A 14,216-nucleotide genomic window follows, 5' to 3' on the forward strand; every position below is an offset into this window, starting at 1 on the left:
CTTTTCTAGACGAAAGAGGTGATGACACTCAGATTTTGAGAAACGAAAAATGGCTGACTGATTTGGCATTTTTGACTGACATCACAATGCACTTATCAAATATTTTGGGACAATTCGAAATGCGTTTTTATGATTGCAGTAAATTGGAAAATATAGCATCATTTATGAGTTATCCTTTTTCATGTAAAAACATTGAGGAATTAGCTACTGAAATAGCAAGTCAGTTTAATATGAACTCATGTTCTGTTGAAAATGAGTTGGTGCAGATTATATCAGATATACATCTCAAAGCTACAGCATCTGATACAAATTTCTGGTGTTTTATATCTGAAGATAAATATCCGAATCTAAGGCAAATTGCCCTTCAACTGACGGCATTGTTTGGGTCAACTTACTAGTGCGAGTTTGCATTTTCTGAAATGAAGATAATTAAGTCAAAATATCGCAATCGACTAACTGACGATCATATGTCATCATGCTTGCGATTAGCACTCAGTGGTTACGTACCATCTTATGAAAAGTATGCCGAGGACATGCAGTGCCACGCTTCAACATCCAAAGCCACTCTTTAGTTAGGTTTAACACCATATGTAACTCTTTTGTTTTGTAACAACCAATAAACTCTCAATTTTGAATAACTATGAGTTTTTTCATTGATATTGTAGAGAAGAACCTAACTAAACCTAACCCAAACCTTGACTAAAATAATGTACCTATATTGTGCAGAAAGCTAATATCTATATACGACAACCCTGCATCATACATACTTGCAGCCTCTCAGAGTCGATCGTAAGTAGTCTAAAAATATTGAGGTAGATCGCCAGCAGTTCAAGTTTGAGCACCGCTGGTCTAAAGGTATCCAATAGGATAACCTCTCAGAAAGTGACAGCAAATTATATTCTGATAGATGCTCGCTAGCTTAATATGTTTTTTTGAAGATTATTTTATAGTAAATGAATCGGCTAAAGCTTTAATAACTGAAAATAACTACTAAAAACGACTCTTTTGGGAAACAGCATATTGCTCAAAATTGATCTACTAGATCTACTAGATTTTGAAAAAATAGAGTCTTTAAAACTCAAATATATACGTAACGACATAATCTATCAAAATCATCCGTCAACCTAAGCCTTCATAATTTTTAATTGGATGGATTTTATTCGAAAAAAAAAGGATTGAGTAGCAATCAAAATCAGTAAACTCCGTATTTATATTTATTGTCATTTAGAAAATTGTTGTTTGAACGTAATGATTTTAAAATTTTATGAAAATTAAATATTGCAGTTGGCACGGAATAAAAATATGAAACTTTGTTGATTCCTTTTGCTATTTAAATTGTCACTGTGAATGACAGTGATGGTTAGACCATCAATGAAATTCAATTCTCTTATAAGCTAGATTATAAATGACATCAAATTTGCATAGGTTTGTTTATGTTTGAAAGAAGTTGAATTTTATACGTAAGGCTAATTCGTTGCCGATGGCGTTGAATTTGTTTTATTCTTCAAAATTTTATTATATGAAACAAAAAATAGAATTAAAAATAAGTCATTCATACCATAATTAGAAGAAAATAATTGGGGAATGATATTACAAACTTTTCAGCTAATAATTTATCTTTATTCTAATATAAATAGTTATAAATAATTTAAATAAGTTAAAATAAATTAATTGAATGCAGGAAGTTTTATACATTGATCATATTTTTATAAACATATTTAGCTATGTCGTCAACACTGGTTTCTCCTACGCATTCTAGTTCATCAACAATGCATTTTGATTCTGCCACGTGTTTGAAATACATAACAGATTTTTTTGGATACCTAGGTCTTCCGCGGTCTTCAAAATCGACACTATATAGACCAAATTTCTCTCTAAAAAAAAATATAAATAATCAAAATATGTGAAATATCTTATATTAGAAACATGATAAGACCAATAGACAGGAGAGGGATCGCAGATATACGAGGATGTATTGATATCTAGTTAGCTTAACCAGTTACATGAATAAACAAAACATAGCGGTACTATAGCAACGAACAATAACTTATTAGAAGTGTCAGTGTAAAGTTTGACGTCAAAAAAGTAAACCAGCGTTACGCAATAAATTAAAAGAAAAAAGATGTCCACAAAAATTGTGAAAATAGAAAAATTGGAGGTATTTAAAAGGGTTAAGAGGTAAGCAGATTTACGAAGATATGATCAATATCCTTGGTGATTAATGTCCTTCGTATGTGACCGAGAAAAATTGGACTGCAAGCTTCAACTGAGGTGAATTTTTCATTGAACATGACCAATCGGAAAGGCCAGTTTTTGTGTCAGTCCCCGAAAATATCGATGCAGTTCAGACATGATTTTATCAGATCGTTGAATAGAGCTACAACGGATATCTGGAGCACTGAATATTTCATACAAAAGTGTTCATATAGTTCACGTCAATTTGAACATGAGAAAAATTGCTGCAAAATGGATTCCTAAATGTTTGAATGTTGACCAAAAGCGTGCAAGGGTAGAAGCATCGCGTTCGATCTATGCTCGATTTGAAAACGATGTAGACTTCTTAAACCAAATTGTTACTATGGATGAGACTTGGGTACATTTCTACAATTCGGAAATAAAGCAACAATCTATGGAATGGCGAGACTCTGGTTCTTCAAGACCTTAGAAGTTTTGTGTCCAAAAATCTGCTGGAAAAGTCCTTGCCTCAGTTTTTTGGGATTGCCATGGAGTAATCATGATTGATTTTTTGGATAAGGGTAGAATAATAACTGGGTATTACTATTCGACATTACTGACAACTCTACGGGAAAAAACTAAAGAGAAAAGACGTGGAAAGCTATCCAAATGTGTTTTGTTCTTACAAGACAACGCCCCTGCACACAAATTTCATGTTTCCATGCAAAAAATTTGTGATTTAGGGTTTGAATTACTACAACACCCCCCTTATTCACCAGATTTGGCTCTGCCTGACTATCATCTCTTTCCTCAACTAAAATAAAGTTTAAAAATTCTTAAATTTCCTTCCAAAGAGAAGGTAATAAAAGCTGTGAAGGTCTGGTTTGCATAGCAAGAAGAAACATTTTTTTGAAAGGTCTAGAGACGTTGCAGGTTCGCTATAATAAATTTATCCAATTAAGAGGAGAATATGTTGAATAATAAAATATTTTAACATTGAAATTTTGTTTGGTTCTATAGTAGGCTAAGAATTTTTCAATATATCCTCGTATATCCATCATCAAAAGTTCTGGTACGTTCCATTATTGATAATGAATTTGTTCAACCATCTTTATCCTTCAATCTTTTATTGTTGAAATTTGAATTTTTAGTTTAGGTAAGGGAAAGGAGTTTTAATATGTTTAGCGATGTTGCAAATTTTTGAAATTTTTTATATGATTTTTTCTATTCCATGGTGTGTTAATGTAGTTTTTCCATCGTATTTATGGCTTTTCAATCTATTGTTGATCTCGATTTTAAATATTTCGTTCATTATTTTTTATCCAATTCAGTTTTAATTTTTTCAATTACTGTGTCCATGATCTTATTTGAGGTGCATTAAGAAGCAGGTTGAATTTATGAAACATTCTGATTCCATGTTATGTATTCATTCATTCATCATAATGTCAGTTTATTATCTATTCAATTTTAGTATACAAATATATTTGGTAGCATATTGTTATGAAATTTTCAATGCTTTGTATATGTTATCAAAATAATAACTTTTTCTAGTTAAAACCAATGAGGTTTTTATTTTAATCTTGGTCCAGGTATAATAAATGTTAAATTTTGTCAAGTTATTTTTTTTTGTTTTAAAATTAGTCATATTGTTTTTTTTAGATAATCTTTTGTTTATAATATGTATTGCTGATCTTATAGTTAACTTTTTAATTCAATATTACATAGATATTTGCTACAGATATTAAATGGTGAGTCATTATCCAGATTGACCTCTTTTTCAATCCAAATTTCTCAGAAAGAACTATTATTTTTCATAAAACGTCATATTACATATAGTAACATCCCGATCAAAGGTTATTTATTTTTCAAAGGAAACTTGAACCGAATGTACTTTGTCATTGCTAAAATTATTTTTCCTTTTTCAAGAGATTACTATTTTTTCAAAAATTTGTTCTCTTTTAGTATAAAAAATAACCACATTCATGTCAATGTCACGAATGACGTTCTTATACAATGACATATATATTTCAAACTATGAACTGTCGCTTAGATTTTTAGGGAGTTTAAACTATTGAAGTACTTGTTAGTGAATATTATTATGAACGTGTCTCCGCCCTGGAGCCAATCCTGCCTTGATTTTTTTATTTACTACTTATTTACTTTTCATGAACCGGGGAATCCGTTTGATGTTTGTTTTATATAAGTTTTATTATTCCAGGCGGTTATTTATATTGTTTCTTTTGAATAATTTCTAGAAAGGTCTTTTTATTAATTTGTTTTGTTTCTTAATTTTCTAGAACTTTTGAGAATTTATTTTGGGATATATAAAGAGTTTGTGTGGCGCAGTTAGTTAGTTTATAATAAATAGTCATAGTGAATAGAACGAATAGCAAAGTAACCGAAGAATTTAAATAAATTATATAATTTAGTTAAGTGTTAGAGATAAGTTAATTATTATAAGTTAGTTAAGTGTAGTGTAAAATGTTTAAATAAATTAAGAACGCAAGAGACGGTGTTTATAAATTTATCCCACGAATTGAAAGTGTGTAAATGAATACAAAAAATATTACAATATTCAGTTAGTTAAATACTGAGTTTTGAATTGTGAGATTATTAGTTTGTCTAATAGAGAAATTAGTGCCGCGTTTTCTTTTATGTTAAAAATAAGTACAAGTAACATCGGTAAAACAGACCCAGATTAGTGACCTTATATATTATATTTGGAACGCATTTTATTGATTAGACGACTCAAATAAAATTGCAATACAATGGGACCATTTTAAAGATTCAACAATTTTAGCATAAAATTAATGTCAATTAAGGAGGTATGGTATATAAATTGGACTGATGAGAAGAAAAAATATTTTGTAGGTGTACATCTCTTCTCTATTATTCACTTTTTTTATGAATTTACTTTTCATATATTTTGGAATAGAATATACTTACGAAAATCCTCTGAGCCATTCAAAATTGTCCATAAGTGACCAAGCTGTATATCCAATGACATTAATACCATCGTCCAAAGCATCCCTTACTCCACTTAAATATTCCTGGAAACAATACAGGAGTCAATATTCCAATTGATATTGTTATAATTAAAAATGTTATAATCATCCAAAAATCATTTAATTTACCTGATAATAATATATCCGTCTATCATCCTCAAGTGATGTTCCATTATCTGAATATCCGTTCTCAGTAATTAATTGTGGTATATTCCCATATGTAGCACTAATCCAATTAAGGTGTTTTCTTATCCCCCATGGTGTTACTTTCAACCAATCTGATGCAGTGGACTCCCATTGCTCAGGTTGGTACAAATATGTCTCAGAATCTGCTTCCCACGAAACCTCAGTTTTATTTGAATCTTCCACATGGCGTACAAGAGTGGATGTATAGTGGTTAACACCAAGGTAATCAATAGTACCCTTAATATATTCTATTTCTTCTACACTAAACTCGGGCAAACGAGATTGTGTGAAGCCCTGTATCATACTTCTTTTAGCGATATATTCCTTCATAACAGATGGATAATCTCCGTTAATTATTGGATTAGCAAACCATCCAAACTGAAAAAAAAAATACATTATTACCAATCAAAATTACAAAAACTTTTCAAGGGACTGAATTGATTCTATCGAATAATTTTCATTGACTTACATACTTCTGTTCAAATGTAGATATTGTTGTTACTTAAGCATCAAGGAAGGATGTTTTTAGAGGCAACTTCTAATTTATAACCAAATAATGAAGATTATTTCATTTTATAGTGGAAAAAATTGAGTGGTGTCATAATATTTTAAGTGTGGCAGAAATTTGATATTAACAGAAAATAAAGGAATAAACAGAAATCGAAGATATCTGGATTGTAAATTAATTAATCAATAAGAATACTGTAGAAGACAACAGTCTCCTGTGGAAAAAATACGTCAGCTAACTTTTAGATTGAAGAGGGATAAATGTAATGTCGATCAGTAGAAGAGCAAATCTGGAGGAGAAGAAACTATTTTTTATCATTTTTTCTATGATCTAACAGTCGTATTTTGTTCAAATTATTCGGAATATTAACATCTGATTGTAGCTCACCGTAAACTGAATTTTCCGTTCTGCAGCAATTTTGTCTTGTTCACTGTCTGTTTCTGGTTCCATCCACATAGAGTCAATCGTGATACCAACTAAGCCTTGTTGCTCATTCCTAAATTCTTTATCATACATATGCCACACCTTAGCATGTGCTTTTATAAGATTGTGGGCACATAAATATTCTCCATAACCATGCGATGTGATAGCAGGAGCTTTAACGCCAGATCCATAACCTTCCTGGCAAGTCTGTTTCGGTTCATTGAATGTTAACCAATACTTAATATCACTACCAAATGTTTCGAAAAGTATTCTGGCATAGTCCGCGAATATATCAATTATAATTTCATTTGTCCAGCCACCAACATCTTGTAGGGGTTGTGGAGTGTCCCAATGGAACATAGTTACTAAGGGTTCAATGCCATTATCTTTAAGCTCTTTAATCAGGCTTTTATAATAGTTTATTCCTGCTTCATTTATCTGGTTATTGATTCCTGTTGGTAGAATTCTAGACCAAGCAATGGAGAATCGATAATGGTTAACTCCCAGAAATTTTAGCATAGCCACATCTTCTTTGTATTTATGGTATGAGTCGCACGCTACGTCTGCTGTTTCGTTATTCAAAACAAGTGTAGTTGAATGTGACAGTCTGTCCCATATATTCTCTCCTTTTCCATCCTCGTTCCATCCACCTATTGAAATACAAAAATAATCTCATAAGAATCCGATTGAATGTCGTTTAAAAGTTCTCAAACTTTTATATGAAAAATAGCAATAACACAATAACCTATTTGCAAAAATGAATGATTACGTGTCTAATTTTAGCATTTACATTGTATACATAATTTCAATAGGGAATTCATGTGTTTTAGTTTAATTATTATGTTTCATTGAAATGTTTGCTGGTGCATGATGAAATTCGATCGAAGAATCTTTACGTAGTTGCTTTGAAACAGTAAGTTCACACTTGACACTTCAATAAACATCGACCTAAACCATACATGAATAAAATATAAATAAATTTCATGAAAAATCCATTATATTTAGGTCATAGTACCAGACACAAATTGAATTAGGCTAAAACTACTAAACCTCTAAATCCATTTATGAAGAATGATTGATAACTTACCTTCCACTTGATGTGCGGCCGTCGCTGTTCCAAACATAAAATAGGAAGGGAATTTTTTACGATTCAAAGAAAACGAACATCTGTAAAAAGCGTTATTGATCAACCACATTGCTTTATTAATATCAAGTACATAGATACATTCATTAAGATATGCCTCACAATTTCTTTTGTTTTTGGGTGTTTTGAAGTTTAATATTGAAATATATCGATAATGTATAATGGCCTTAATAACTGATACTAATATTGGGAAAGTCCTTGTACACATGGTAATGGTGAATATTTTATGTTTTGATTCTGTTTCTTAATTTATTGATAATATGTTACTTATAATTTTTTTAGAATAATTAGGACCTGATAGTTGGATAACTAATAATCCTTGATCTGTTTTGTTGCATAGGATGGCGTGAATTGAACTGTAAACATCTTGAAGACCAATTTGGTTTTGTATACCATTCTGTGACATCAAAAAAATTGATTTTTCTATTTTGTTCTATTTCGATTGGAATTTGAAATTTTTCATGATAATAATTGAATTTTTCACTCATATTTTCAATTTCATTTTTCGATATAGCAGTAATCAACGGAAAAAGAATCATATTAAGTTGTTGTTCACATATTTCATTCTCAAATTTGAAGTATGTTGTTGTGACTGTTAGATCTGATAAATTGATTTGAGCTGTGTTAGTGTGTTTATGTATATGAAGAAACTACATTCAACAAAATAAATACATATTCGTCAAAAGTTTCTATATTTCCTTTTTTTTATTAAATACCATGTGTTTAGAATAGTATTTAATTTGGTAAAAAATGTTTTTCAAAATATATTTTCAATAATTATAATATAAAAAAATTATAAATACCACTTTCAAGATAAATAAATTAAGGCACAAAAGAGAACCAAAATATTGAGTTTATTGCTTATCAATAACAGTAATAATAAGTTTATCGAGAATCAATAATTTGAATCTTTATTTTTGACCCCTATGAATTCAATTTTTTTTATTAATGAAAAAACTAAATTCAAGACATCACAATTCTCAAATAGGTAATGAATACATAAGTTTTTGAAAGCTCGTAATATATAATATTGAATTTTGAATCCCATGAATTTCAAGTTTTTACAAGTATTAATACAATTCGAAAGCTCGGAAAATATATTAAAGTTAGTTAGTCTACTTTGATGTTTCATTGCCACGTTCCCAATAAGACAATATATATATATATATATATATATATATATATATATATATATATATATATATATATATATAAATTGATTTGAATACATATATTTTAAATTTTTAAAATACAAATTTCAAGACAAAAATGCAATGTAATAAGAACATTCACATTCTTTCCAATTGAAAAATAGTTTTGTTAATGTTATTGATAAGATAACTAGTAGATATTTTATGTAATTTAGAAATTCTCATAAATTGCATATCTTTAAGTAGAATATATGAACCGCATTATTCAGAAGAAGTGGAGTTACAGAATAATTAAATTCTAAGGTCATAAAAAAAATATGAATAATATCCTGAATAATTATGATAGTGATTGATGATTTGACAACTCTCACAAAACATTTGGCCACAATACATTCCAAGTGTGATTGCTTGCAATATGAATTAGCCAGAGTGTTTGATAAAAAGTTTGGTTGAATCGAATTTATGAATAATAAATAACACAATTTACAGTCTACAGAAATATGGAGAACGTGATTTTAAAATATAATTGCTCTAGCATAATACAAATAAGGAGAGATATATTTCACTACATAACGGAGTATTTAAACACAAAAAAGTTATCCCACTTATGCACACTTTAAAATACACAAAAAAGTTATATTGACACTAACAAAATAATATAAGAGCATATTTGACTTACTGCATTGAAACTGTTAAAACTAGTAGAATAAGCATTGGCTTGAAATACATGTTCATGATATGATTGTTCTTACTATGATCTATAAGTAAACCCGGCACATATTTATATATATATCAGAAAACTTGTCGATATCCTTAGAAACATCAGATTAGCGCAACGTGTTATTCTCAAAGTTTGTTTATGAACTAAGTTTGACGCATTGAATTCTTTTCAATTATTTCATAATTTATTGGATGCGACGTGACTGATTACTAATACAGAGGTGGTTTTAGATATACAATGCGATGAAATTAAAAATAAAAATCAGAAGAAAAACTGTACCGAATTACTGAAAAATAATTGATTTATTGTGTGGAAGTATCAAAAAAGAAGCATTTATATTAAGAAAAGATTATATTATGTTAATCAAAACGTAATCAGAGAAGGTTTGGACAACACATGACACGGCTATGCAACTTCAATTGAAATATTAATAGATTTCTTTATTTTCTTATTTCTTAGACTTTTTGATATGTTAATGTTTCTTAATGTTAGGTTTCTGTTTTAAAATTAGTTTTTTTAAATAATTTTTGAAAGATTGATGAAATTCACGTTTCGACTTACTTCAGTCTTTATCAATTTATCAAATAAAGATAGTTAAAGTGAAATAAAAATAAAATTTTTATACTTATCACATACCAAGCTTGAAAACATTTTCGTTCTACCACTACTATAAAGTCTCAAATTTGGTAACTCCCAGCATTCATTCGTCCAAAATTTGTTTATTGAATAAATATATATAAATATAAAATATCACCAACGCTAACAAGTTTAACGAGCATTCATCTTCCGAATCAGATGGTGAATGACAACTATGTTGAATATTCAAATTTGAATACAATGTTATACGTTTCCAAAGCAGATTGTTGTTTATAAATCTGATTAAGAAGCTTTTTTGCTGATTGATTTATATTGTTACATTTGTAAAAAATAAAAAACATCAGAAAGCAGTGACTATGCAAAGTTGAATGGTATTTTGATTTCTACTTATTCCCATCATAGCGCTTAAGTTGAAAATACTGCGATTGAAGGATAGAATGAAATATAATGAACCCTTTCACCAAAAAGCTTGTGATCTTCGGACAAAAAATATAAAGTTCAGTATATCATTTATCCTTCGATATATCAAATCAAAAAATTTGAAAATTATTCCCAATCTTACAGTATATTCCTGAATGCTGTGCCAAATCAAAGTTACATTCTTTTTTTTTTAATAAAATTGTCTATCGTACAATGTAAGTAAATTTCAAGAAAGAAGAAGTGTTGAGACCAAAGCGAATTGTAGTAAATTATTCATCTGAGTGAATCTAAATACTAATACATTATTTTCTCGGTTTTGTCAAACAAATCACCATGTATTTTATGTGGGTATGAAAAAGTATTGCCAAAACACTTTTTTTCAAGCCTATACCACAAATTATTAGCTCTTGAGATATTTTGATTTTTTTGTGGAAAACAATGGTTATGTACCTGTATCTGATCATTTAACAATTACTTGTGAGTTGGCTATAATTTATTTGTCAAAAATGACGTTTTATCATTGCTGTTTGGTACTGTAGAGGTTGAATTTCAAATACAAAGAAAAATGAGTATATTTCAAATAAATCACAAGAGTGAAACAAATAAAAACCATCATATTTACTAAAGTATACGTACACGTCTTGATTGTCATAATATATGTTTGAAATGACCTCTATCTATGCATGCTTGAAAGAGATAATTCAAAGATTTACTCACATTACGAATCATTCTTATAGAAACCTACCGAAACAAAAATGAATAATGACTGCATTTCATTGAAACGTGGTTACCTTGGTGGCCACTGTACTGGTCCATTGCTTACAATCCATCTTCCATGAAATAGTCTATAGTTCACCATTAATTGATTGATTAGGATAAGCAGGTGCACCATCATGAAAAAATTAACTCCTTCGACGTGTACGAAGTGGGACTTCATCCAATAAAAGAGGTATACTAGAAAAACTGAAGACATCTCAGATTCAAATGTTCTTCAAAAAAATATTGTCCTACAACATATTTATTAACAATATCACCCCACACATTCAAAGACAATCTATTTTGACTGTGTGACACTATGTGATATAGATTAGTTGATGAATAGTAGTGAAAGTTTGTCCAGTTAACATAACTTTTTTTGTTAAATCTGGCTTCATCTCCAAATATACCATAATCGAAAAAGTCTCTCTTTTGATCAACTTTGCGTAAATCCCACCCACAATATACTAGCCTATTTTCAAAATCAACTTCAGTTGATTCCTGTTACAAGTAAATGTGGTAAGGGTGCATTTTGTTTTTGTTACGGATTTTTTGCACACATTAGTAGTCCAGCTCTTGTTCGCTGGAAATACTCCTTGCACTTGTATGGGTTTTTCAGTAACTGTCACTAAAACATTAATTCCATTTTCTTCTGTTACAGAAGCTTTTAATCGTTCATGATTTTCATAATTAACTGAACCATACTTGCTTTGAAGGTTGCGAAATTTTCAGGGAAACGTTCATTGTATACTCTTGCTGATAGTAATGCGTTTTTATTGCATTCTTCCATTATCCAGATCATATCAAACATTTCATCACTAGAAAAATGTATTTTTGCCCTAGTTCAAATTCTTCAAAATACCAGTATGTAACATTCCGCGAATTATCAGGTATTGAAAAATAAATCATAGCCAACTCACAATTAATTATTAAATGATTAGATATAGGTACATAATCATTGGGTTGCACGGAAAAATCAACATATCTCAAGAAGTAATAATATGTGGTATAGGGAATGTTCAATAAAAAACGAAGTATGTTGTTAGTACTTTTCGATACTCATATAAAATACAGGGTGATTCAGGGTGATTCATTTGAATAAACCAAGAAACTAAGGTAGTATAATTTTTATTTACTGTTTATCAGATTCAATGAATATTAACGAGATGAATGATTTATCAGAATTTTTACTATTCGAATGCTTTGGTCACAACAGATCTCCAGTCCTGAATTTCACTTATATCGTACAGGGTATTGAACTTGTTACGATTTTTATGGAAAACTTTAACTTTGATATGGTACAGCATTCTGGAGCACCCTGTGAGATTGTGTTTAATTTTGAAATAGGAAGACAAGTTATGGTTCTAACCCCTCAAATTTCCAAGTAGATATCTTATCTGGAACTAAACTTTATTACACTAATTAATCACTCTGTATTTTGAAACTATTCTAGACAACTTATGAAAATATTCTAGGTCCTCGTTGAGGAACGTGAACGTTTTGAAATCACTATTCCCATAGAATCATTGATTTTTGAAATAAATTATCAAACTCCAAATTATTGTGGAGGTTATAATCGATCATGTTAGCCACTTCCCATGTACTTCTATATGAAGGCCACCTTCAGTAATTGTCCCGTCTCTCGTTTTCAAAGTTATTTATAGTGGTGCATCTTCAATACACTTCTAAGGGATTCTTTTGGTCTCCAATGCAGTTTCCATCTTAAGAGGGTAATATTTCTTGCTTCATGATTGGCTCACTTTTACGCATTCCAGCGATTCTCACAAAAATAATTCCATATACTCTAAAAGCAGCCTAATTCAGCCTTCGGTAGTCTAATATTCTTTTTTCAATTTCATAGTGTAGACCAGGTATACGTACATCGAAATGTTTGGTATTCATCGATGTCATTAGCTGTCGACGCTCAGCACTGAAGATTTGAAAATACTTATTATCAATTCTATATTTTTTTATAGAACATAAAAATGTTGATAAGTTCTTTAGGGGTCTTGACTTTTTAATAGCAAGTCTTCTGCAATTCACAGGTGACTTAGGCAAGAACTGTTCACATTCACTTTACAGTTCTTAGTTCAGCTTCTTAAAGGCATACTCCCATGTTGCGGTAGAGAAATTTTGTGGGAATGCATTCCCTTGGCGTACGTCTCAGCTCAGTTTTAGTTTATATATGGACTTATCGTTGAACCTGATCTATACAATATTTTTTGTCGACATTGTCAATTGGAGTCGAATATACATTATTGATCCTTGCTTCACCTATTGCCGCAAATACTGCTCAAATCATAATTGCATCGAAAGTCGTCTGGTAGTTCATTAAAGCAAGGCCTCGTACCGTATGAGTACTATCTGTGATCTGACTTTTTGCAATTGGTGAGGAATATATTCATTCACATAAAGTGAAAGGTCATAGTTTTCAATGCGTGCACGGCATCTCTATGAATAAATGTTAATAGAACTTTAAAAAATAAAGTTACTTATTCATTACTCTATTCTCTACTTCTGAATAATGAGGATGAAATTACTTTTTATAAGTGTTCCGCAATTGATAGGAAGGACTCGTCATCCCTTATTGAAACATTATTTTGTCTATTATTAATCTGGAATTGGAATGAGAGGAACAAATGATAAGAAATGTGGTCAAAAGATAATGAGAAATAATTTCTGACCATAAAATGAGAAAGGAATTTAGCAAATATGTGAGTAATCACGAATAACCTTCAATAACAAGGCAAATACTAGAACTAGAAGAGGTAATCTTGAATCGTGAACACATAAATTTGTTATAACAAAAAGATTAATACTTTTACTCCAATTGCTTGCCATAACCTGTAATATAAAGGAATTTATCTATTTAAATATGGGGAAATTCCATTGCCCCGCAAATTACAAACTAAACATCGTATTATAAAAATAGTTTTGAAAACTATAATCATTTCAATTATATTATCTAGAGTTTTTGCAAGAATTGCCATAATCAAGTTAATTATAGCTATATACTATAATTATATTACGTCAGAGGCGACAATCCATTCAATTTATCATTATTACCACAGCGTATTTTTTTCATTTCCATTGCTACAAATAATATCTGAATTGAATTATTGAAAAGAGA

At 29.9% G+C, this 14,216-nt stretch overlaps 2 protein-coding genes across 2 annotated transcripts in view; one reads left to right on the top strand and one right to left on the bottom strand.

The window, feature by feature from the left end:
- Positions 1–14,216, top strand: part of LOC130440979 (neurobeachin) — a 747,233-nt gene that overhangs the window by 120,837 nt on the left and 612,180 nt on the right. The window lies entirely within an intron of this gene.
- On the bottom strand, positions 1,453–9,472 carry LOC130440980 (myrosinase 1-like). The gene is made up of 6 exons (XM_056774402.1): positions 9,272–9,472; positions 7,385–7,464; positions 6,262–6,947; positions 5,310–5,744; positions 5,122–5,225; positions 1,453–1,874 (listed from the first exon to the last, which is right to left on the bottom strand). The coding sequence occupies exons 1-6, from the start codon at positions 9,325–9,327 to the stop codon at positions 1,688–1,690; spliced, it is 1,548 nt and encodes a 515-aa protein (XP_056630380.1). The 5' UTR covers positions 9,328–9,472; the 3' UTR covers positions 1,453–1,687.

The sequence above is a fragment of the Diorhabda sublineata genome, chromosome 3 (genome assembly GCF_026230105.1).
Source record: "Diorhabda sublineata isolate icDioSubl1.1 chromosome 3, icDioSubl1.1, whole genome shotgun sequence".
NCBI classification, from domain to species: Eukaryota; Metazoa; Arthropoda; class Insecta; order Coleoptera; family Chrysomelidae; genus Diorhabda; species Diorhabda sublineata.

Coding starts and splice junctions, on each gene's coding strand:
- LOC130440980 (XM_056774402.1), bottom strand. CDS start 9,327: ATGAACATGTATTTCAAGCCAATGCTTATTCTACTAGTTTTAACAGTT. Junction 7,465..9,271: donor GTTTTAACAGTTTCAATGCA/GTAAGTCAAATA, acceptor CGCTTTTTACAG/ATGTTCGTTTTCTTTGAATC. Junction 5,745..6,261: donor AACGGAAAATTCAGTTTACG/GTGAGCTACAAT, acceptor TTTTTTTTTCAG/TTTGGATGGTTTGCTAATCC.